Source organism: Nasonia vitripennis, chromosome 3, assembly GCF_009193385.2.
Source record: "Nasonia vitripennis strain AsymCx chromosome 3, Nvit_psr_1.1, whole genome shotgun sequence".
Taxonomy (NCBI): domain Eukaryota; kingdom Metazoa; phylum Arthropoda; class Insecta; order Hymenoptera; family Pteromalidae; genus Nasonia; species Nasonia vitripennis.
This window is the reverse complement of record NC_045759.1, coordinates 22,306,879-22,331,601: the sequence shown is the minus strand read 5'-3', so window position 1 is coordinate 22,331,601 and position 24,723 is coordinate 22,306,879. Positions and strand designations below refer to the sequence as shown.

Genomic DNA, 24,723 nt, shown 5'->3' with positions numbered 1-24,723 from the left:
TACTCGCGTCCGACCTCTCGTCGCGCTGTTACATTAGCGATTCTAATGGGGAAAAGCCGTATAGTCAGTCCAAGATTCTCGCGCGCCGGTGTACGGAGCCGTCGATATGGTGGGAGAAGCGCGTTATACTGCGGCGGTTATAAAAGGCCCGTCGCGAGCACGGCCCAGGTAGTTCGGTGGTGGTTCATCGGCTGGAACTCGACCTTTTGTTTTATTTTGTGCTTCGAGCGTAAGTGTCGTCAGAGGATATAGCCAGCGCGTAGTGCATACACAGTGATTGCGAATATCTCGCCTTTTTTTTTTTTTCAATTTTTTCATCGTCATTTGATCGGATCTTCGGGAATTTCGAGAATTCGAGAACAAGTGCCGGTTTTGAAAGTTCGACGAGGATGTGACGAGGGGATCGGATGCAGGCTGATTTTGAATTGTGATTTATGAAAGTGACCGTTTGATATACATATATATATATATATACATAGTGCTTGGAGTCGACGTGAGATGAGATTTTTACTATTCGACGGTCACTTTGATAAATTGTCACCGATTTGTGAACGAGCGATAGCACTATGTCCTATATACGTAATCAACATCAGCTTGCTTCCCAACCATCGGCCAGTCTCGCTCTATTTGTAAATAACGACAAACGACATTCCAAATCGGTCCAACGCGATAATAATACACACGGGTTACAACCGAACGTGTCGAGTCCTCGCAATCACGCGCAGCGAAAATTACAGCCCGCAGTGCTGAAAAAAAAAACAAAAAAAAAAACACTTTTGCAGAACCGAAATAAGGACATCGAGATGTCGGCAGCCGGACCGGAAGTGGTCGCTGGATCGGTGGCTGCGGCCGCGGCCAGTGGATTTTCCGCTACCAGCGTCTTCTTCACCCTCCTAGTGCCAGCCATCCTGCTGTACTACGTCTACTTCAGGATCTCGCGTCGTCACATGATCGAGCTCTCCGACAAGATTCCCGGACCCAAAGGACTGCCTCTGCTGGGAAACGCCCTCGAGCTCATCGGAAGCTCCGACAGTGAGTATTCATAGCTACCATCGTTGTCGATTATTTAACATGACATTATTTAACATGAATTTTTCCACAGCCATCTTCCGTAACGTCTACAAGAGGTCCTTCGAGTTCGACCAGGTCATCAAGCTGTGGGTCGGACCCAAGCTGGTCATCTTCCTGATCGACCCCCGTGACGTCGAGGTCATCCTCTCCAGCCACGTCTACATCGACAAGTCCCCTGAGTACAGGTTCTTCCAGCCCTGGCTCGGAAACGGCCTCCTCATCTCCACCGGTACGTTTGCGATTTTTTTCTTGTCCCCCCCGCTAAAGAAACTTTCGAAAAATATATCCGCCATTATTAGCCCGGAATCTCAATTTCGCGCGATATAATTAGCGCCCGCTATACAACACGACGCTCATTGCGTAAAGCCTAGAAGTGACAACAAAATTCCCGAAGGCAAACTTGTAATAGACGTCACCGGCGGCAGCGAAAAAGGAAAAACGTAAACACAGTCCGGAGAGACACACGGCCTGCCGCGGCAGATTATTACGTGTATCTGGTGTAATTTCTCTCTCTCTCTCTCTCGCTCGCGAGCTAAATTGCCGCGAGTAGGAAACGCTTTCTCGAGAGTCTCTTTTTCCATCTCTCGCGCGCGACCGAAAATTTAAATGCAGCTCTCCGGAGCAGGAAGCCGATTTTCGCGCTCGCACGGGTGCTTTCTCTCGGTGGATTTTTCTAGCCGTCGCGGCTGGCAGCTCGTTCTTCTTCTTTGTGTTGACGATTACGCGCTTAAGCTGTGACGTTCGTATCGAATCGTTCTTTTTCTTCAACTCGAACAAGAGCTTTCGAATAGTTACCGATTCTACGTAACGATGCGGCGTTAGCTCATCGGTAAAGAGAACGTAAGTCTCTCTATATACGCAAGCGTCGTGTAAAAGTCCGCGAAAAGTAGATATCCCGTGCTTTACGTAAGCCGTGTCGATCGATCTCGCGTTCGACGTGAAAAACCAGAACCTGAAAGAACGTCGCTCTCGGCGATTTTCCACAGGTCAGAAATGGCGCGCTCACCGCAAGCTGATCGCCCCGACTTTCCACCTGAACGTCCTCAAGAGCTTCATCGACCTGTTCAACGCCAACTCCCGGGCCGTCGTGCAGAAGATGCGCAAGGAGGACGAGCGTGAATTCGACATCCACGACTACATGTCCGAGACCACCGTCGAGATCCTCCTCGAGACCGCCATGGGCGTGTCCAAGAGCACCCAGGACAAGAGCGGCTTCGAGTACGCCATGGCCGTGATGAAGTGAGTCTTTCGATTTAACGCGCCGGATAGCGCTTTTTTCAATATGGATGAGAGCAGGCGCATCGCTAATGCGCCCGATTATCCGAGAATGAAGGCTATTTGCATGTCTCCGAATTTTGCTGACGCGGCGATTTCCGTTTTCCTCGATGTTCAACAGGATGTGCGACATCCTCCATCTGCGTCACACCCGCGTCTGGCTGAGGCCCGACTGGCTGTTCAACCTGACCAAGTACGGCAAGGAGCAGGTCCATCTGCTCGACATCATCCACGGCCTGACCAAGAAGGTCATCGCCCGCAAGAAGGAGGACTACAAGAGCGGCAAGCGCAACTTTGTCGACACCAGCGCCGCCGCCAAGGACAACAAGAGCACCACCGTCGTCGAGGGTCTGTCCTTCGGACAGTCCGCCGGACTGAAGGACGACTTGGACGTCGACGACAACGACGTCGGCGAGAAGAAGAGGCAGGCCTTCCTCGACCTCCTGGTCGAGGCCAGCCAGAACGGAGTCGTGTTGACCGACGAGGAGGTCAAGGAGCAGGTCGACACCATAATGTTCGAGGGCCACGACACCACCGCCGCCGGTTCCAGCTTCTTCCTCTCCATGATGGGCTGCCACCCCGACATCCAGGAGAAGGTCATCCAGGAGCTCGACGAGATCTTCGGCGACAGCGACAGGCCCGCCACCTTCCAGGACACCCTGGAGATGAAGTACCTCGAGAGGTGTCTCATGGAGACCCTCCGTATGTACCCGCCAGTGCCCATCATCGCGCGCGAGGTCAAGACCGACCTGAAGCTCGGTACGTATCAGCGAGACTAAGCCCGTCTGTAAACGATCGCTATTGATATAACGATTTCTTCCCAAACAACAGCTTCGGGAGACTACACGATCCCAGCCGGCTGCACGGTAGTCGTGGCGACGTTCAAGCTCCACCGCCAGCCGCACATCTACCCCAACCCCGATGTCTTCAACCCGGACAACTTCCTGCCCGAGAAGACGGCCAACCGTCACTACTACGCCTTCGTTCCCTTCTCGGCCGGTCCCCGCTCATGCGTCGGCCGCAAGTACGCCATGCTCAAGCTCAAGATCCTCCTCTCCACCATCCTGAGGAACTTCCGCGTCAGGTCGACCGTCAAGGAGGAGGACTTCAGGCTCCAGGCCGACATCATCCTCAAGCGCGCCGAGGGCTTCAAGGTCAAGCTCGAGCCCAGGAAACGCGCTGCTGGCCTCAAGGCTTAGACTGGCTTGCGCTGAGCGCACACTATACAGTGTAGACATAAAACACCTTTTCTTCTTATCTACTTCCTTTACATTATCGGATAAAAACAACCCGCCTCGTCGCAAAGCTTAACGAGAGTCAATTGATTCATTTTTAACTGTTATTACCTGTTAATGTGTACATTCTATATACACACACACACATATATATATATATATATATCTTCTTTTTCCGAGAGGGATGATTATGAAGCGCCGTTTATAATATTTTGAAAGAAACGCACGTTGCTCGGGAGTACAGTCGTCGCGAAATTTTTCGCGACAGATTTTACTTATATGTTTGTTTTTTTTTTCGTTGTTGTTCTTATATATTCTATATACATTTAATACTATAATTTTTGTTTGTCGTGGGGGGTCTCAATGTGCACACTTTGTGCAACGATTTCTAACGATTATTCGTCACACACGTTATAGTTTTTAGTGCGAGAGGAGGAACGTATACAGACGGCGTGGATCGGGCGCGTTATCGCTCTGAGCATGTCGTTTATCTTCGATTCGTCTCGTTTTTTTGCTGCATCGTAAAATTTCGAATGCGAATTTTTTTTTTGTCATCGTTGAACATGCCACTGAGGTGACGCGTATCCGACGCGCCGTATGTGTATAAGGCTACCTTAACGCCCAGCGATAAAATATTATTGTCATTTATATTGTTTACCCGGTATTTATCTCGTGCAATAAATTATGCAGTGGATTTACTGCAAAACCATTAACCGATGCTTTTCATTTGAAATAACGTCACTAAGATACTTATGTTCCATTACTATATATCGAGATGAATAAAGCAAACTTCGCAGTAAGAGAATAATATCAGTGGAGATTAGGTTATCAGGAAGACTTTTGTTAAAAATTTTGAGAAAAAATGTCGAGCATGATAAGGTCGACGCGTGTGAAGAGTTTAACGTCCGTAGCGGCGAGGGACATCCCCAAAACCAAGGAGGAAATCAAATCAAAATTACCTTTTCTAACGTCCACAGAAATCAGAAGGTTAAATAACAGTTCTTTCGAGTGTAAATAAATAAATAAATCCGATTTTTCCTCGTAAAGGCAGAAAATCCCGTACAACGATGCAGTGATAAGCGAGTTGCGCGAGGAGGGCTCGCACGAGGCGGCGGAATACTTCGAATTTCTCTTTGATCTAGAGGAGCAAACCAGGAGAGTAGCAGGACCGGATACTGTCGTTTGGAATAAACCTCGACTGAGGGACAACGAGGAGCTGGTCGATAGACTCCGGAAAGTTTTCACCATTTTCTGTCGGCGTACAAGTAAATTTATCTACTTTTCAGAATTTTGTTTATTAAGTCGACAGACGCGATGAATAATTTCCTCAGTACCAGCGGCTTCGAGAACCATGTCCCTAATCGAGACGGCAGTGTTCGTTCAAAATCTGGGCTGGGAATGGTTGTGGGTAGCCGACAGCCTGTATCGCACTGCCGTATGGATAGCCAAAGAGATCAAAGAGAAAGACAAGCAAGTCGTCTCCGTCTTGAGATATGTCTACGCGAGATTTTTATTTTACGAGTGTCAGCAAAATTCGGTATTTCAGATGGCGTAAACAAAGTTGACGGATTGTTTAAAAACTGCGGTAAACATTTTAGTGAACGATGCAAAAACTGCGCTGGAGCATGTACGCGCAGCCCAGCGGGATTCCAGAGAGAAGCCTTGGAACGCCTCCAAAATTTTGGGCTTCAAGCAAGAGAACTTGTTTCGGGAATGTTGCACATTACTGCAGAAAGTCCTTCTGTCTATAGCTCGCGATGTTCGAGATAGCGAGGTCGAGCTGTCGGTGAACTCTTGCAGAGTCGCGCTGTCCGCTGCTTGCGAATGTCGGTGAAAACATTTTCATTATTTTTTTATTCCGAATCGCAAAATTTCACATTTGATTTTTATCTTACGCGATTATTTCTGCAGCCGGTCACGAAGAATCCGTGGCGCAGGCTCATCACGAGCTCGGTAAGAGCGAAATTGCCGCTGGAAATGTCAAGGAAGCAATTAAGCATTTCTCTAGAGGCCTTGCGATACTAGAGAGGATCCCCGATCCTCTGGGCATATGCAACGCTCACTCGGAGATGGCTCTTGCGCACAAAGTATACAAATAACCAAGTGTTCGCAGTACAATAATTTAAACGATAAACAAAAATAATAAAATTAACTGTCTAAACCATATTCTAGATGACGGGCGATCACGACAAAGTTTTTGAGCACTTAGAAAAATTCAAAGACAGCGCCGAGAAGTTTAATTTGCAAGATAAATTGGCTGAAGCCCATTGGCTTGCCGGAGAATATCATTTGAGCCAAGTAATACATTTTTGATAAGCAATAATGGTTTGAAACTTATGTACAGTCATACGACGGTTTTTAAAGGATAATCCCAAGGAAGCTACTCCGAATCTTGAAATGTCACTTTCGCTGTACACCAGAATCGGCGAGATGAAGAAAGCGAGTCGTGTCAGGTGTTTGATAGGAGTTTCTAGAGGTAACGATTAAAAGTAACTGTTCACTCGGTTTTTTTTTATTTATTACACCGATTTACATAAAAAGTTCATTGTGATTGTTTAAATCGTTTCATAGTGTAATACGCAGTATTATTATCTTACAAGATGTTTATATCATTGTTATATTATGAAATAATTATAATGTCTCTTATCGTTGAATCAGTGAAAATAAAGTATGTAATTACCTATCAATACGCGTAGATATGTCGATTGTGATTAAACTAAAAGACAGGTGTTTATTGTAGAGCAATTATCGATATTGATAAACGCCAATTAATCTAATTACAATTTCACTCGGGCTATCCTCAATTACAACACTCACTCTGAGTCGTATAAAAATTTGTTTCCTTTCGTAACTATTATACTAGAACTAAGGTTAACACTACATAATAAAACGAAGTAGTCTAACTCTTGAAACTTGAACAAGTTGAAAAAATAAACAATTTGTTATCAATCCTAAGTTTGAATTGCAATTTCCTACATTGTATTTAACGCATCGATGCATACTCAACAGTAGCAAAATTAACAATGCTGTTTCTGTTTCGGCATCTCACAATTGTGCTCCGCATAAACAGACGGCTTAAAGATAGAATTCAACGTTAAGATTAATAAATAATAATAAAACATGAGTCAGCTATCTTTGCTTTACTGTTCTAGTATTTATTTACATATTTTCGACTTGCGATCGTTAAGAAATATTTAGATTTCGTTAGGTTTTACTACTTTTTGCTATGCACATTTGCCGAGAGACGCCTACATATTGTAATTAGATGTTTTTCTCGCGCTAATATAAGGCCAAGAGATGATGGATGTATACAAGGCTTTGATAATGCGGAGTATCAAGGGCGATGTTCAAGCCACGCTAAATCTCTGCCGATGGAGGGACCGTGGCGAGGGCTTTGACAAAATCCCGATACATGAAAAAGGTACATTCTGTTTGTGTACTGTATGGTTCTATCATTGAAGTTTTCACGGATTTCATTTAGTTTAGCTTTTTCTGAAGTTTACTCATTTTTTTTAACATTGAAAAGAAACCATTAGAATTCCGTACAAATAAAATTTTGCGTAATCATTATAAACAATACAATAACACGTAACACAATAGTATATAATAAATAAATAGCCACTTTGTACGCTACGCGAACAATCGGAGCTAAACCAAACTAAAGAAATCCTTCGAAAACACCTTATGATATTTGTGCAAAATCGATTACCGTTCTTATATTAGGTGATACATATTTGATTGTGATTCATCTATACAAGCGTACATACATCCAAAGACTCGTTTTGTCCTTGCTTTAAGAGAAAGCCTCAAAGGATGCAGAAAATGAAGGATTTCTATCATGAGAATGACGATGTGCACGTCATCCTGACAGTGTTCCTGGAATGGCTGGTCGAGGAGAGATACACCGCAGGGAAAATGTACAATACGAAGATCTCTCGGTTACTCGTCTAATCATCTATCTCTTTCCTTTCACATGTGACGTCATGAACATGTGGGTGTCGAAAAATCCAATATAAGAATTATATGGCGCCGGAAAGTGTTAATAAACAACTGGAAAATAAAGCAAGAAATTAAGAAAAAAAAAACAAAATTTATTATGGCATGATTTGATGGATGAGAGTGTAATGTTTGGTGGATTTGAGGCACTTTTTCAAGATACTTTCGGAAAGTTAATTTTTACGAGCAAGCTGAGTGTTAGTTAATGAAAAATTAGGTAAATAATGTTGCATTTTCCAAAATTGCTTTTTATTAGAAAAATATTGGACAGTCGGGACGAGAATCATTCTACAATTTTCATGATCAAATATTTTTTGCCTTTTCAAGCAAATTTTACAGAATATTTTGGTTCAAACAATAAAGTTTAATGTTTTTATTTTATTTATTGGTTTTCAATCATGTTGTAAGTTTATGCTGAGATTTTGGCATTAGTTGCGTATAATCGTAATGCTTTACTCAAGTTTATTCAGTTTATAATTATAAGGCCAATGTTTGACCAATATTTTACTAATAAAAATCTAATATATCTAGAAACAAATTTGTTTTCATACAATACAAAACTTATACTTCTAGTTTAACTGTAAAAATCACATAATTGTACGATTCATATCTTCACGTTATGTATACTCAAACAATAGATAACTTTTTTTTATACTATTTAATTTTGAACTCTTCTTCACAATGATAAAATTTTATGTTTTTTACGGGCCTAATACACAAACCATTAATATTTACAAAACAAGCAGTCGTGATTAACCTATATGCGTTTCTCAAATGAAGGTGCACATTAAATTGATGCATTATCTCTATCCTATAATCCGTTGGGTACGGAGTTCAACGCATTTCAACTATATTTTTTCATACAAATAATTTTTGTTACTTTAAGTATCTATGTTGCATGTATATTTAATAATTCATTTGTTTTATTTACAATTATAATTGAAGCACAACTACCATAAGTTTATAAAGAATTTTTTACAAGAATATTTAGAATTAAAAGATGCTTCAATTACTTTAATTACATTAGATTGATTTTTGAAATATAAATTAACGACAAGGGTAAAATTTCCTAGCAATAGAATCATATTATCGGTATAAAACATTACCGAATTTCAGTTCATTAAAGTTATTAAAAAGATCAAAAAGTAAATAATTTATAATGATAAAACACTTTGGACACATTGCCCAGCTCGATGATCAAAATGAAATAAAAGGATGTCATGATTGTGATGAGGGATAACTTAATGTGTATATGATATATGATTGGAATTAAATTACGGGTAGAAAATTGGTGTAAAACGTATAACATAAACTAAAAAATAAAAAAAAAAATGTGGAACAAAGATCGAAATAAAAAAAAACGTTGGATTTACATTAAAATGATACGACTGGGTGGACTAGATTCTTAAAAATAAAACAATTATTCATCATCAATGCCCTCGTCAATGGGATCGAGCGAAGGCATATCTGGATTGTTGCGAATTTCTTTCGAAATATTTCCGAAGGTTTCCGACACAAAGACCGTCTCGTCATCGGAAATAGGTTCCGTTTGTAAATCCGAACGTTTTTGAGTGTCCACAGTTCCCGTATTAAAGGCGTTTGTCGTCACTTGGCCTACAACATTATTAGCTACGTCTAAACAATTACCGTTGCTTTCCACTTCAACTTCTTGCACCACATCACTGTCGTGTATCACTTCCTCGACCACATCGACGTCTTGGATGATTTGATTTTCACCGGCTATACTAACTTCAACGTCTTTCTGCTTGTTGATTGATCGGTTGTGGATACCCAGGATTTCTGTACACTCTGCATCGGATATTTTGATTTCTAATTCATTGTCGACGTCTGCGTCTTTATCTGGACAATTTTCTTTTTCCGAACCAAGATTTGCTTCTTTTTCACTTTCTTCATCACCATCAGTCACTGACTCTGCAAACTCGTCAATGATTTGAAGACCCTTACGTTGCAATAGTTCTTCTAAACTTTGTTGTGCCAGAGCTTCGTCTTCGGTAGTATTATCTTCATCGTCGTTATTTTCGTTGATTGCCTCATTTCGTTCTTTACCTGTATTTCCTGCATTATTTTCCACGCAAGGTTCCCCCTCGGCAATTATGTTGATTTCAGTCACTGAATCTACGGTATTTTCATCTTCTTGGACGTTATCGGGCTCCACAACTTCTTCGATTTCAATATCGTCGTCGGGCCTTGGTACTTCGCACTCGTCATTTTCTGTTAAGTCTACTTGCTCGCAAACAACTTCGTCCACAGGTTCAATCGTTTCAGCCTCTGCTTCGTCGACCTCTGTTATTTCAACTTCAGATTCTTCAACTTGTTTTGCAGCTTCCTGTTCCACGTCCACTACTTCTCTCGGAGATTCAGCGTCTATGTCCACTACAGGAGTTGTTTCTTTTCCATTTACGGCTTCCTCGTTATTATCCTGGACGGAATCACATTCCATGACTTCCTCATCAGATTTTGGTGTTTCATTTTGTACTTCATCGACTTCCATAGCGTCATTGTCTTTATCCTCAGATATTTCTGTGACTTCGTCATCGTCATCATTTTGATGAGGACTGATTTCCACGGATTCCACAACTTCCATGTTATTTTCATTTTGTTCTTCTTTTTCCTGAACTGCTTCTATTGTAGATTGATCTGGTTGATTTGATTCTGATGCTTCTTCTGCGGAAGCAGCTTGTATTTTTCCTTGCAGTTCCGCTATATCGTTTAAAGTTTCTTTGACAGCCTCTGCAATTTTGTCGTCATCGGATATCACTGCTGTAAGCGATTGTTCTTCGGTTTCGGCAGTTTCATTCGTGGTTTTTCTTCGTCCTCTAGATTTTCTATCCGAGTTGCCTTCAGTGTTTCTAGTTGATCTTCTTGGAGATCGTTTGTTACTCACGTCATCGTCATTCTCTTCTTCAACGTCATCATTTTGTTCAGTTTCAGACTTTTCACTAAGAGTATCTTTTTCAACCGTTTGCTCATCTTCTTTATCACTCACTGCAATCTTTTCAGATTCATCCGTTCTTTTGGATTCTTCCTTTTCAACGCCCTCTGCACCAGCATTGGATGTTTCATCGCTCTCTTTAACGTTTGGTTCTTCATCATCTATAGCCTCATCATCATTCGTTTTTTCTTCTTCGTTCTCATTTATATTTTCGGCTTCTTCTTTGTCATTGTCGGCGTCTTCCTTTTCATTCTCGGCTTCTTCTTTGTCATTGTCGGCTTCTTCCTTTTCATTCTCGGCTTCATTCTTCTCATTTTCGACTTCTTCATTTTCATTTTCGGCTTTTTCATCTTCATTTTCGGATTCCATTTTCTCTTCATTATCATCGACATCTTTTTTCGAAGGAGAAGCATCTATTTTTGCACTGCTATCTGATTTTGTATTTGATTCGTTATTGGATTTATCAGTTTTTGATACTTCAACTTCAACTCTTGGTAACTTTATTTCCAAGGTTTTCATGTGCGTAAGTTCATGTTGAAGACCAATGAATTTGTTTTCATATACTTTGTCACATATAGTGCACGTATACGATTCTACTATTTTTTCCAAATCTTTAGGTTCTTCAGTATCAGAAGTATCATAGACTATTATGTCATTTGTAGACTTCTTTCCTCCTTTCTTTGATTTTTGTTTTCCTAATGATTTCGTCTTTCGTGATCTAGTAGAGCTTGCAGATGATCGTCTACTAGATGAAGGCTTTTCTTCGCTGTCATCTTTATCTTCTGCAGTTGCATCATTTTCATTGTTAATATTTTCCGTGTTTTCTCGGTCTTCGGATTTAGCCTTTTCTTCTGCAATTGATTTTGGACTTTCTTGGACATTTGATTTTGTACTGTTTTTTATTGGAGTACCTGGAACTACCTCATCGTCGCTTTTTTCATCCTCATTTTCTGCAGGGGCATCATCATCTGGAGTCTTTGAGTTTGTCTCTAGTGAAACGTCAGCTTCCTTTGTAATCTGTTCTTCTTCATCTTTATTTGATTTTGTGTCATCGTTAACTTTAGGTTCAAAAACATCTTCATCTTTGGTTTCAGTTTCCAAAGAATCATCACCTTTTGTTTCTTCATCGGTAGATTTTAAAATATCGATTTCTTCAGATTCTGAAGACTCTATATTTAGATTTTTGGGAGTAGTTAATTTATCTTGATTTGGTGAATCTTTTGTAGATCGTGTACTTTCTGGGCTACTTTTATTTGAAGGTGTTTTAAAATGCGATGCTGGCGTTGATTCTTTACTAGAAATTGAACTAGATCTTTTTGTACGTTTTCTTTTGGGCAATACATCTTCATTATCGGAAACATTTTCTTTTTGCACCGCATCTGTATCTGACTCATTATCAATTTCTATGATTTCATCTAACTCTTGAGCTTTATTTTTTCTGGCATTCCGGGCTGATTTTCTGACACTTCCTGTCGATTCAATGGAACTACTTCTACCTCTTTTACGCGTAGGTGGGCTCTTTTGGCCTTTTACTTTCGACTTTGAATTTTGCCATGGCTCTGCTTTTGTTTCCGACTTTTTAGCCTTTTTCAAAACTGGTGCAGTATCACTATCAGTATCAACATTTATTTCATCTTCTTCTTGTATTTCCTGTTCGGAATCTTTTCTTTTTCTTACTTCTGTTGAATTTTGAACTTTCTCAGTTTCTTGTACGCTTTGTTCTGAGTCCTTTCGGCTTCTAGTACTTCTTTTAGTCTTGACTTCTGATTCATCTTGAGTACTCTGTTCAGATTCTTTTCGCCTTCTAGTCGTTCGTACTGGTTTTTCTTCATTAACTTCTTGGATGCTCTGTTCAGACTCCTTTCTCCTTCTAGTTGTTCTAGTCGATTTTTTTGCATCCGCACTTTCTTGTATACTTTGCTCAGATCCCCGACGAGTCCGACCAACGCTACTATTAACTTCAGTTTCCTCCTGTATACTTTGTTCCGATTCTTTCCTTCTTCTGCTCGATCTGATCGATTTTACTTCAGACTCTTCCTGATGACTTTGCTCTGAATCTCTTCGCTGTCTTGTAGATTGTACTTCAGATACTTCTTGAATACTTTGCTCTGATTCTTTACGCTGTCTGTTTCTTGTTGATTTTATTTCAGGCACCTCCTGAATACTTTCCTCAGATTCCTTTCTTCTTCTGTTATTAGCCCTGGAAGATTTGATCTGTTTGATTTCTTTGTTCTCTTCTGTACTTGAGATCCTTTCATTTTTTTGACTCTCTACTAAAGTTGGTTTTGGATAATGGATTTCAACTTCAGTCATGTTTTCACATCCACTGTGATTATTTACTTTGAACAAAGTATTACCTTCACTATCTTTTTCAATTTTGAATTCCTTGTTATCGTTATAACTAGATTGCAGTACATCGTTTAACAGTACAGAGCACAGACTTGTTTCAGGGTATATAACCTTTTTACGCTTCTTAGACTTAGATTTAGTTGGTGTCTTGCTAAGGTCTGTAGAAAGCCAACATGTTTTACAAACTGTAGATCTTGTTTTATGTATTTTGTAAAAATCCAAACCATTGATTGCTATCTTGCATTTTTCACATTTTTGCTGTGTCTTTGCGACAGGTGATCTGTTATTCCTAGTTGTTTTCTTCTTACTGGCCATGATGCTGGAGGACTCGCTGTCTGTGTCCGACGGAGTATTTAAATCCAAATTAGAGGATTGGATGTAAGTTGTTTTGCGACTTACTATTGATGTTTTAGTCTGGAAAAAGAAGTATAATTTGATAACCATATTCTCTAGAAATGAAAAGCTATATGCTTTGTAGAAATGTCGTTATATTATTTACCTTTGGGAGATCAGCTGGATTAATGCCATTTTTTATTATGGTTCTTAATTTGGGAGGTACCTCTTGAGATAAATTCCTCAAATCTGTCAGTAAATCAATGCAGTATCGACAGGACAGGCAGATCAATAGTTTCTGTAGTTGTTTATTTTTGAACTGCAAATATGAAAGCTTGTTCAATAATGGTTTATCACCAAATTAAGAGCATGACTTTGAACTCCTATACTCACTTCGTCTGTAAAAAGGTCATGTATCCTCTGTACGAAATCATTTACGCCAAATTTCTGCTTCGATAGATCAAAGAATGTGTCCTTGTCATATGGATCAAAGCACAAAACGCAGCAATCCCTCTTGGGAGTTGGCGTGCCGGTAGTTGACTTGACTTTTTCAACGAAGTTATGGCATTGCTCGATTTCAAATGCACATTTGTGACAGACTTTTGTCGATTGGGCCTTATCAGTGACCTGGGGATTCATAAAATAAGAATTAATTCATTAATAATTACAACACTTGCTCAGCAAACACACATGACATAGATTTCGCACTCACTCATAAATGCAATCGTAACAGCATCCACACATAACCCAGCTACTACAATTAGCAAAGAAACAATACAGATAAGCATGTATTTACTGCGGCAAAAAGAGAGAAAGAGCAACGAGTCTCAACAACAATATTCACGAGGCCGACATCGCGAAGCCCTTCGACCGAGAGAAAGCACGCTATGTCTCGCGCGAAAAACCACCGGAAGCCCATGAACGCGTGGTGATACCTCGCGATCCGTGTCAGCTCCGCTCCAGCTTATTTTCCTGAAAAACTATTCTGCTCCAGATATACAGGATCCGGCTGAGCTTGGCTGATGGATTAGAGGTTAAAAGTTTAGACCGAAGCTCGACTCTCGGGCTCTTATATGTGTGTGCGCTCGCTTGCTTCTCCCACTTCGAGATTGTCCAGTACACAAGCTGCTCATAAGTCGGAGGAAAAACGAGTCTTCTCGCAGTTCTCACACAGGCGTTATGCTTGTGTGGAAAGGGTATACGTTTTCGCGACGTATATACGTACAGCATACACTATAAGTATATGGGAGGGCTTGCAGCAGGCATCGAGCATGTGTGCGCGCCAGCAACCAGCCTATAGCAGCTGCGGCGGCGGTCGAGCGGGAGGACGGCGCTGCGATAGAGAATGGTATGGACTCCGTAATATAATATTATAAGATGCGTCTATTACTACTGCACACATATAGCTACATCAGCCGTGCAATTAAACCGTCTTTATTTCTGAAGCGAAAAAAAAGCGTTGCATATATACTGCGCGTTGCGAGAGATTGTTCAAAACACGGTTTCGCAAGTGGATGTCACTCATTGCGCGAGAATGGAATCTTTATATGTGTAGCGATTAGGGTTTACGTAATCGTGTAAATAATCCTTGTTTACTTTTTTAAGGACGTCCAAGGTCTCATCGGAGCGTTTCGAACATAGAGTTCCATTCGGCGGCCCACTGGGTTACTCGAAGATCAGTCTCATTAATACTTAATACCAGAAAACAATCAAATGAAAACGCTCCCGGCATGCATTGCACCACGTCATGACTACTACTGCTTCAAACATTTCGGAGCAAGCTTCACTCTCCCTCTCTCACTCTGTGTGTTCTCGCCGCAACAGGACGAAGAACCGGGCAAAATAAAACGGCTCTCTTTTTTCTCTTTTTCTTTCCCTCGCGCTGTGTGTTCTGCTCCGCTGATGTGTTACATACACGCATGCACGTATCCCCTCGCGCTCTTTCACCCCGCTTGTACATCGATATTCTCGCGAGTAAAAAAAAGGGAGAAGCTCGACGCGCGCAGGCGCGAGTCGCGGAAAAGCGCGCGATTATCGTGCTGAGGATGCGTGTGTGCAGCATCGCTATCTTATGCAGGGCTTGCACTTTAAACTCGCGTGTGTCTCCGCGATGCACATGCGCCATGAGCCGTTTGAATTACAATCTGACCCCCCTACAGCGATAAAGCGCTCGTTGGCTCGACTCTCTCGTGTGGTTTGAATTTTTTCCGATCGATTTTTTCGTTGGGAGAGTGGAAGTGGCGAATGGTGTGTATAGGTATGCGCAGGGGCTTTGTTGCACTGATGCAACGAACGAATCGTTGGGAACTGCTTTTAATTGTGTTTAAATTGTGTAAAACCTGTCGATGCGGTAATCCCAGCAGCCTCTCTTGACTTATTTATCCAGCAAAACAGGAACTAAGACACTCATGGTACCGTTCACCGTAGCAACAAGTGTTGAAAAAATAAGATCTTTGCTCCAAAACTACGAGAGCCCGCGAACAAAGCGTATCCAAGCTGCGAAAGCTAGTAAAGTTGAATTTTTCATAACATGCTTCCCACAGCAGCAGCAGTCCCCCACGACGCCGGGCGAGTCTTCCCCTCCTCATCGATAAAACGCGTCCTAACCTCCAAACTACACAAGAGCCCTCTTCACACTCACCTTCTCCAAACGGCAATTCTGGGCCTTGGTCGTCAGCGTCGGCTGCTCGACGACGTCCAGGAAGATACCCTCGTCACTTGCGCAGACCAGGCAGTTTTCCCCCGACATGTCAGCTCAGTGTTTTTCACTACCACAGCTATGCGAAATCCTCTCTCGAGTGTGTATATACCTATATGTACGGTGCACGCGCGCGCTTTTGGTCTCGTTCCAATAAACACACAATGTGTCAATCGCGACGTCAGTATTGCCGGGAATCTGTCACGGACGGTCGTGTTCGCGCACTACAGCCTACGGGCGTTTGTGTATTCGCGGATACACACGAAGAACGCGAACGCGCTTTTTATCTCGTCTACTTTTTTACGGCTTTTTCGTTGCAATAAACGCGCGCGCGCGTCTCACCCTCGCGTACGAACGCTGCAGCGGCTTGTTTTCCGACTGGACGGCGCCTTTTCAAACGAAAATGGCGACCGCTGCGCGCGAAACTCGCCTGTATAACCGACTTTTTTCCTTGAGTCTAGCGACACCTGGCGGTGAAGCGCGTTCGATTGCCCGACGTTCGAGAGTTTGAATTTGGCGGTTAGAGGTGAGTTCGAGTAATAACGGTTAATGCGGTGTATTCTTATTTTGAAGTTTGTTATTCATGGTTTCGTATATCAAAATATTTTCTTAAGCTTACATTAAGTCATTAATAACAAAAGTCATTCTTTGGCATCGCGTAACTTTGGCCACAGTTAATGGAGTTTCGTAAAAACCGGTTAGAAAATGAAACAGTATATCAAAATATGGTGATCGACGCGCTGATGAAAAAGTTCAGCGCATACTCAGACGCTGGACTCGTAAATAATGATCTGCATGATGGGCTTTCTAGACGGTTCGGGCTCCGGCTTGGGCTCATCCTTCTTGCTCTCCTCCATGGCCTGATAAGCGGCTACAAAAGCCTCCGCCCAGTCGGCATCCTTCAGATCGCTCTTTTCAACGCCACTCTTCTTTCGCCGCGACATCGACATTGCGGTGCTCATTAGTCGTCTAAAAAAATTTTTTTTAATTTTGAAAATTTTGGATACGCAAAATATAGAAGTATAGAGCAATGATGGATGTAATTTACTTGAGATCAGTTTGGAAGATGGACATGTCACCGCCGGCCTGTTCCCCGAGCTTTCTCAGAGTCTCGGCAAAGGGCCCGCTCAGAGCTTGCAGTTTCTTCCAAGAGTGCGCGTACTGACGGCGCACCAGCTCGATTATCGTACTGGTGAGCGCGAGACCGACCAGGATGTAGCCAGTGCAGAAGAGCATGTACTTTGGATTCGCTAAAACAGAACGTTTTTATATCGTAATCTCGAATTTAAAATGGTAGAATATAAAACGTACTGGGAACGACGTCACCGAATCCAATAGTCGTCATGGTCACGAAGCAGAAGTAGAACCCCTCGAAGAAGCTCCAGTTGGTCTCCCAGAGCATGAAAAGCGCGGCTCCACATGCCAGATAGATGAGCAGCAGCAGCACAGCCGCCAGTGCTCCCAACGACTTTTTCCCAGTCTGATTGCTGGGAACGCACGAGATCAACTTCTTCGGGAGCTTCGATCGCATCCTCTTCGCGACGGAGCTTACACCCTCGGCGAAGAGCTTACCGTAGTCGGCGATCACAGTCAAAGTCAGGGGTATGCCCACCAGGGCGAACATGATGCAGAACACTCGGCCGGACGTCGTCGAGGGGAAGACGTTTCCGTAGCCTGGAAATTAACGAATTTTTCCACATTATTTAATTTAAATAACTTGCCTTTAAGATCAGAAATTTCATCACAGAGAATACGATAGTCTGTACAGGCAAGAGGAGAGAAGCAGCGGCGCTATCAAAGGACACAATGGAGACAAAAGCGGCCGGCGAGTTGGCTCCAGTACGATAAGAGCGCGTCCGGAGTATCTGTAAGCGTCCGTCTAATAATCAAGGGGACGCACAATGCGTCTGCTGTACAGTCCTTTGAGCATTTCGCCGCAGAGCTTAGATGTTTGTTTATATTTTAAAAAATCACCTATAGTCGTGAGGATGGTACTGGCGAAAAAGACGGCCTGAAGGATGCTCCATCTCTCAGCGATTATCGGTTCCGCCTTGAGTATGTCCTCTTCCGTGGCTGTGATTTTCGGTACTAGCTCCATTGAGAGGCCGGAACGCGCTGCGTCCTGGACGGCTTGTTCGTAGGGTCGCAATGTGGCTTCCTCCTGTGGATACGATTTATCGAGTGCATCAGTTAATATAAGTACTATTATACAGAAGCTTCGTTATATTTTACCCATTTGGCTAGATCCGTGAGATTGGTGATGACGCTGCCGTTGACGGAGGACAGCAAGTCCTGTCGTTGCTTCAAAAGCGCAGACTTCAAACCGTTCAGTTTCTCGAATTCCGCCGGCAATTCGAGATTCCTAAACACCTGCGGGAAGAAAAAATCAACGAATCGTTCTATATAATCGTCGATTTCGCAGAGCAAAGCCCAAAAATAAAGTTCTTTCGCCATCCGATCACGTCGGAATCCCACTAATTCCCCGCAACTCCCACCCACATCAGAGCCGGATCGGGTTCATTATTTCTCGAATCAACAACCGGGATTATTTTCGATCGTCGAAGAGGCACTTGTATGCACCGCGTCTCGCGCTCTGTTGACCAAACAGAAGTCGTCGTCGTCTGCTAAATACACACGTCCGCGAGAGAGCGAGAACTTTTTTTTTCGCTTTTCCCACATCTCGGCTCTCGTCGGAGGTCGTTAATAACATCGCGACGACGACGGTTTCACCGCTGCCTTAATTGGTCTTTCCGCGCTTTTTAATCATCATCGCGCGAATTTTCGCTAAAATTAGAGTCGTCTCGACGCGATAATTTTTTAATTAATCATCGATCGATACCGATATAACAACGCAGATTCCGACAGACACACGCACGTGCTTCTGTTTATTCCAAAGCGAATAGCTGCAGCTGAGAGTGCGGGAGAGTTTAGTGCTTGTTTGTAGAAAAAATGTTTATAGAGCGCGTTATAAAGCTAATAACTCGAAGAAGTGCCGATAGAGCTGAACTGCCGTGCTGCGGCTCTGCTCAGCGTGTGTTACTAGCGCTGCGGATCCGAGAATATCGATGATTCGACGCATCAAACGCCCCCGACATCATCGAGACGACTCTTAACGCGTAAACGCGCGAGCTTTCATTTGTGCGAAAGACGCCGGTTTTTACTGCTGCTCGATTACGAGCCCGTTCGAATTTCGTTTGAATATTAGAGAGAACTATTCGCGGAGTGGGTCGATATGCGGGAAATTTTTCACGCTATCTATCTGCAGTACGTCACCGCTTTAGCTTCGAGTGTAATGCTAACATGGTTTGTACTAAAAAGTTCGATTCCTGGGAAATTTTAAGGTAAAGGACACCGTTCAGCGATTCGCCGAAGAAGACGTCGTTTCGTTCGAGATTTGGCGAAAAATCGCGCATAAAAATCGTCGAATCAACAAGCGGCTCGAAGCCGTTCCCTGAAAATAATACAACAGCGCGGTTCGCTTCGCGCGCGAGATCGCCACGCTTTATTTGTGATGCGATACTTTTGTTTCTTTTCCAAAACAACGTTCTTTAAGTCTCTCATTCGGAGTCGCAGCAGAAATAGTAACGGAAGCTCGCGCGCGCGAGCGAACATCGCAAGCTCTCTCGCTCTGTGTTATACGCCGAGAACTCGTAAAACTGGGACGTATATAAATATCGTAAGAACGAGACAAAAATTTATTCTCTTGTCATTTTCGCGTTTGCGTAAAAGCCGCTCGTGTGTTTCCGATGGACCCACGTTTTTTTTTTTTTTTTTTGATGGAGCAAACGATTGGATATAATAATCAATTTATGTTATACTTTGATTATTATCGAATAAAAAAATGAAATCTCACCAGTCCTCCAATCAGGCAGTAAATCATCAGCGTCACCAGCAGACCAACGTGACTAGCTATGGACTTGATTTTTTTCAGAGTCTCCGGCTCGATGCATTTCTTCGGCTTACTCGAGCTGCCTTCGTTCAGCTGCTTTTTATCGTCGTACGACATCGTAAAACAAAAAATAATCTCGTCAACAAAAAAAAAAGGACACTAAAAAATCTTCAGCCTTAACACTCTCTCCTCTGTTCCCGCATATCACTTAAAGTTTCGTTGATAAAATGCCCCATAAAAACCGTTATACTTCGAATTTTTCAAAACGAACGCGAATGGAACTCGATCGGCTACGTCCGCGTCATTTTTCGCACTTGTACAGCGCGGACTGATTATCATCAGCGCGATCGAGCAAGTGGTTAACGCGCGACTAGCCGAGATTTCGGAGATGCGAGAGAAGAGAGAGAGAGAGAGAGAGAGAGAGAGAGAGAGAGAGAGAGAGAGAGAGAGAGAAGCATCTCGCGCACATTCAAATCGGCGCCAGCGCAGTCGCGCCACGACACCGAGTCAAGCGAGCGTTTAACGCTTGTCGCGTTTTACGCGAAGGTGTGGGTCGGTCAGTGGTCGTCGTAATTTTTTAAATAGTTCGAGTATTATTAAAAATCGAAGAGAGAAAGAGCGAGGCGATTGATAAAAAGAGCCGAGGCAGAGTATGACCAGAGTAGTCGTGGGAAGTGGGTGTCGCTCCTGCGGCCGCGGCTACGTCACGCAGTAAGCATATAGCGAGGCTCGAGTGTCCGTTAGGTTGGTACGGACCAGTGGGCCGTGTTTCAGTACACGGCAGAGTAGTGAGCGAGTGAGAGGGAGGGCCTTTTCTCGGATATTTTCTCTGGCTCGGCTGCAGTATAGTTTCAGCCTAGTTATGCGTGAGTATCCTCGATTTCTACCTGTTATTCCTTAACAGTTATCGCCTCCTCGGTAGAGGCTGAGATTCGCGATTTCGGGGCTATATCGCCGATGACACACAGAGCAGAACGAACAGCTCCTGCACAGATCGATAATATAGCGGACCGTTTGGCAAAGGCTGCCGCTGCCGACACGACACTCGCTGCTGCTGCTGCTGCTGTACTCCCTCCTCCTCCTTTCGGTCTTGTCGGGAAGTGTCATTTATAGAATGGGGCGTATCGACTTGATATCTCTCGGCTCTGAATTCAATTACACGTCGATTAGTTTTGCATCTCTCGGAGCTTCGTTTGGGATATTACTGCCTCCGCTGCTGCTGCAGCTGCAGTAACGTGTCTATATTCATACGTGGGTCGATGCGAGGACACATAGGCTTAACGCTGTTCCGCGGTTTACACCTGTAATTGTTGCCTTTTGCCGTAGTTTACTGCCCGCCGACGGCTTTATTTGTTTAAGAGCCGTAGCTGCGATTGTTTGTGTTGATAGTGTCTTACATGCAGAGAGATAAGTATAGCAGGAAAGCTTGGCCTCGTACGTCTACTCTGTGTGTCACTTGTTTGCACCAATTACTTGATATAGCTATTGATAACCATCACAGACATGAGGCTCTTCTTAAGTGTAATAAAGAGCCGCTGGATTTTTTTTCCACAATTTTCTCATCAACTGTGATATTTGTACACGCGGAGATTCAAGGGCTCTTGCACTCTGAAATGTTGTAATGGTTTAATGAAGTCTTGTACTCTTATCCGATACCGCGGGGCAGGAGATTTGATTGATGGATTGTCTGATTACGAAGCTCGAGTTCATTCAACCGAATGCTTCATCAGATCACAAGAATATTTTATCTCGTACACCTGCTCTAATGATGATTCTTTTCGTTGCAGGTAGTGAATAGTAAAGCTAGATCAGCGCATCCACCAAAATGATTGGTGGCTTGTTTGTCTACAACCACAAGGGAGAGGTCCTCATCTCCCGGGTGTACCGCGATGACATTGGTCGCAATGCAGTGGATGCATTTCGGGTCAATGTCATTCATGCCAGGCAGCAGGTACGCTCGCCAGTGACCAACATCGCTAGGACCTCCTTCTTCCACATTAAGAGAGCCAATATTTGGCTCGCTGCTGTTACAAAGCAGAATGTCAACGCTGCCATGGTGTTTGAATTCCTGCTTAAGATTATTGATGTCATGCAGTCTTACTTTGGAAAGATCTCCGAGGAGAACATCAAGAACAACTTTGTTCTGATTTACGAGCTTCTCGATGGTAAGACCAAGTCCCAGTATAGTAAGAGAGCGAGTAGCAAATGAACAAGCTGATCGATGAGTTTTATCTAACAGAAATTCTTGACTTTGGTTACCCACAAAACTGTGACACTGGAGTACTGAAGATCTTCATCACACAGCAAGGTGTGAAATCTGCCACGAAAGAAGAACAAGCACAAATAACATCGCAAGTAACTGGGCAGATTGGATGGAGAAGAGAGGGCATTAAATACCGACGCAACGAACTTTTCCTTGATGTATTAGAATACGTTAATTTATTGATGAGCCCGCAAGGGCAAGTACTAAGCGCTCATGTAGCCGGAAAGGTTTGCATCTCTTTCAATTGAAATTATCAAGTATTTATCATTTCTGCTGATGCTAACCAAAACTATTACATCTCTACAGGTGGTCATGAAATCCTATCTATCCGGCATGCCTGAGTGTAAATTTGGGATCAATGATAAGATTGTAATGGAATCTAAAAATACGAAAGGAGGCGGTGGACTGGGCAATGTTGGTGGAGATGATCCTACTGGAGCACGATCCGGTAAGCCTGTAGTTGTTATCGACGATTGCCAGTTTCACCAATGCGTCAAATTATCCAAATTCGAAACGGAACATTCCATTAGTTTTATACCACCGGATGGAGAATTTGAATTGATGAGGTAAATAGATTTTCATTGAGGATTTTAATGTCAATCAAATTCGATTCTAATTTTGCCGCGTAACTTGCAGGTACCGCACAACGAAAGATATTTCATTGCCCTTCCGCGTAATTCCGTTGGTACGCGAGGTTGGCCGCACTAAAATGGAAGTCAAAGCTGTGCTAAAGTCTAACTTTAAGCCATCTCTGTTGGGACAGAAAATCGAGGTACGCGTTCCAACGCCCCTGAATACTGCTGGGGTTCAATTGATTTGCTTGAAAGGAAAGGCAAAGTACAAGGCCTCCGAAAATGCGATAGTTTGGAAAATCAAGCGCATGGCTGGCATGAAAGAGACTCAGCTCTCCGCCGAAATTGACTTGCTGGAGACCGACACGAAGAAGAAGTGGACGCGTCCTCCCATATCTATGAACTTTGAAGTACCTTTCGCCCCGTCAGGCTTCAAAGTTCGTTACTTGAAAGTCTTCGAATCGAAGCTGAACTACTCTGATCACGATGTTATTAAATGGGTTAGGTACATCGGCCGAAGTGGTCTCTACGAGACGAGATGCTAATAATACTCCGATTCATTCGTTAATAGTAAACGAGTAATCTCAACACAGAAGAAGAAATATGGTTTTGTTATGATGTATGTACACTTGCGAATGCGACGAAATCACCTGGAGTTATTGTATCTTATATTCAGTAAAACGAAAATGTATGCTTAACACTGATACCGTAGAGATATAACCCACTTGTCTTCAATAGCTTGACTTACGCGGTGAATCGTTGCAAAGACGAATATATAGCTTTTCTGAGATTAGGTGCAGAAATTTGCCAGAACGACCGGGTATTGAAAATCTGTCGATATTTTGTAAGATCAAACGCAACGCCGCCGATTGCGTCGGTTATCAATTTTTTCAATGCATGGGTGTTTGGTAAGCGTGCGGCTCTCTGTAGAATGGAGGATGAGTCTCTTGTCTCTTTAGTATCATTGTTTCGCCCGATGTTGACCATATAATCGACATTGCCTCTGGTTCATAAACAGTTCATGACAGTGATTCTGTAGACAAATACCGAATAACGAGTACCAAAAGACGTGGAAAGAAACTTTGTTGTGGGAATATATATATACTTTGTTCGAGTTTTATCGAGTAAAAAAGTTTTGTGACTTTTGTCTGTATATCAAAGTCATTATAATGTATGTTGAAATACATGTGCAACTGATACAAACATCTTGTTTATTCGCAATTACGGAGTAATTATTAGCAAAACCTTCGAGATCTTATATAAATATATTATTTGAATGAATTTTCAAAATGATCTTTATCAGTTATTATTGAGAACAATGTTAATTATTAAGGAATTGAATGAATTAGTAACAATGTTTAACAAAGATAATGTGAACCTTGATTGTCAAAATTATTGCCTGATCACCGACAGAGGAATAGTGTCATATCTCAGGGTGATAAGAGTGTTAACCAAGTTCGGAGAGATAAACACATCTCGGATCTTGGCGAAAATTCTCGAACCGAAAAACCAAAGTATGACGCCTTCTGTCAGTAAGCGGGCTCTCTCACCAATAACATCATTGAGATTACATATCCAATATAGTATTCGAGAACGTGATGTGCATTCTTTTAAGGAAAATTATCGGCTAAATTGATTTTTTTTACGTTTCCCAATTGGTTCCCATTTTATATTACTTTTATCGAGCCTGTGTAATAAATTAATAAAAGTTGATGGTTAAATAAAAGCTGTAAAATATTTGAAACGCAACTGATTTTCCCGCACAAAAAATAAAAAAAAACTCCAAACCAAGTAGTAGAATGTCGTGTACCATCAGACCGTCATCAATTCTTCACCGGCAGTTCATCCTATATCCCAATCGCACGTCACGCATCAGCAGCAAAAAGGAGCAACAGCGTTATACTCTCAGCCCAACATCTATACATATATAGGTATATAGTGAGAGAGAGAGTAGGGAGCGAGAGCAGACCTAACCTAAAATCCTGTTCGCGGGCAGTGTCTTCTGCTACGGCGCATGCGAAAGGCCAGCAGCGGCAGTAGTTTTTCTCTGGCGTTCGTTCCGCGTGTATGTGTGTGCGCGCTGGTGCAC

At 42.7% G+C, this 24,723-nt stretch overlaps 5 protein-coding genes across 16 annotated transcripts; 3 read left to right on the top strand and 2 right to left on the bottom strand.

Moving 5' to 3' along the window:
* Positions 1 to 181: 181 nt before the first annotated feature.
* Positions 182 to 4,294, top strand: CYP4G43 (cytochrome P450 4G43). Its single transcript, NM_001172521.1, has 6 exons — positions 182 to 229; positions 783 to 1,032; positions 1,103 to 1,300; positions 2,058 to 2,310; positions 2,468 to 3,105; positions 3,178 to 4,294. The coding sequence occupies exons 2-6, from the start codon at positions 804 to 806 to the stop codon at positions 3,543 to 3,545; spliced, it is 1,686 nt and encodes a 561-aa protein (NP_001165992.1). The 5' UTR covers positions 182 to 229; positions 783 to 803; the 3' UTR covers positions 3,546 to 4,294.
* Positions 4,295 to 4,393: 99 nt separating this feature from the next.
* LOC100679412 lies at positions 4,394 to 7,574 on the top strand. The gene is made up of 9 exons (XM_031927483.1): positions 4,394 to 4,568; positions 4,629 to 4,846; positions 4,913 to 5,104; positions 5,180 to 5,407; positions 5,493 to 5,668; positions 5,754 to 5,879; positions 5,946 to 6,057; positions 6,871 to 7,002; positions 7,380 to 7,574. Exons 1-9 carry the CDS (start codon positions 4,444 to 4,446, stop codon positions 7,421 to 7,423), a joined length of 1,353 nt encoding a protein of 450 aa, XP_031783343.1. The 5' UTR covers positions 4,394 to 4,443; the 3' UTR covers positions 7,424 to 7,574.
* LOC100679202 (myb-like protein X) lies at positions 6,072 to 16,301 on the bottom strand. 7 transcript variants are annotated; one of them, XM_031927473.1, is made up of 5 exons: positions 14,009 to 14,141; positions 13,606 to 13,839; positions 13,379 to 13,531; positions 9,225 to 13,293; positions 6,072 to 7,631 (listed from the first exon to the last, which is right to left on the bottom strand). In XM_031927473.1, exons 1-5 carry the CDS (start codon positions 14,129 to 14,131, stop codon positions 7,621 to 7,623), a joined length of 4,590 nt encoding a protein of 1,529 aa, XP_031783333.1. In that variant the 5' UTR covers positions 14,132 to 14,141; the 3' UTR covers positions 6,072 to 7,620. The 7 variants fall into 7 exon arrangements, with proteins under 7 accessions (XP_031783333.1, XP_008203516.3, XP_032453884.1 ...); XM_008205294.4 differs by lacking the exons at positions 6,072 to 7,631; positions 14,009 to 14,141 and adding an exon at positions 15,854 to 16,301 and having other exon boundaries at positions 7,805 to 13,293; XM_032597993.1 differs by lacking the exons at positions 6,072 to 7,631; positions 14,009 to 14,141 and adding an exon at positions 15,552 to 15,737 and having other exon boundaries at positions 7,805 to 13,293.
* On the top strand, positions 14,336 to 24,373 carry LOC100114041 (AP-2 complex subunit mu). 4 transcript variants are annotated; one of them, XM_032598000.1, is made up of 5 exons: positions 14,336 to 14,560; positions 21,587 to 21,964; positions 22,039 to 22,289; positions 22,369 to 22,628; positions 22,699 to 24,373. In XM_032598000.1, exons 2-5 carry the CDS (start codon positions 21,625 to 21,627, stop codon positions 23,177 to 23,179), a joined length of 1,332 nt encoding a protein of 443 aa, XP_032453891.1. In that variant the 5' UTR covers positions 14,336 to 14,560; positions 21,587 to 21,624; the 3' UTR covers positions 23,180 to 24,373. The 4 variants fall into 4 exon arrangements, with proteins under 4 accessions (XP_032453891.1, XP_001606373.1, XP_032453890.1 ...); XM_001606323.6 differs by lacking the exon at positions 14,336 to 14,560 and adding an exon at positions 20,322 to 20,665; XM_032597999.1 differs by lacking the exon at positions 14,336 to 14,560 and adding an exon at positions 20,900 to 21,233.
* Positions 16,468 to 24,708, bottom strand: LOC100120425 (potassium channel, subfamily K-like). 3 transcript variants are annotated; one of them, XM_031927484.1, is made up of 8 exons: positions 24,609 to 24,708; positions 24,445 to 24,551; positions 19,764 to 19,892; positions 18,143 to 18,280; positions 17,885 to 18,071; positions 17,222 to 17,584; positions 16,959 to 17,160; positions 16,472 to 16,879 (listed from the first exon to the last, which is right to left on the bottom strand). In XM_031927484.1, exons 2-8 carry the CDS (start codon positions 24,445 to 24,447, stop codon positions 16,675 to 16,677), a joined length of 1,227 nt encoding a protein of 408 aa, XP_031783344.1. In that variant the 5' UTR covers positions 24,448 to 24,551; positions 24,609 to 24,708; the 3' UTR covers positions 16,472 to 16,674. The 3 variants fall into 3 exon arrangements, with proteins under 3 accessions (XP_003425669.1, XP_031783344.1, XP_031783345.1); XM_031927485.2 differs by lacking the exons at positions 24,445 to 24,551; positions 24,609 to 24,708 and adding an exon at positions 20,687 to 20,800; XM_003425621.5 differs by lacking the exons at positions 24,445 to 24,551; positions 24,609 to 24,708 and having other exon boundaries at positions 16,468 to 16,879; positions 19,764 to 20,219.
* Between the last annotated feature and the right edge of the window lie 15 nt (positions 24,709 to 24,723).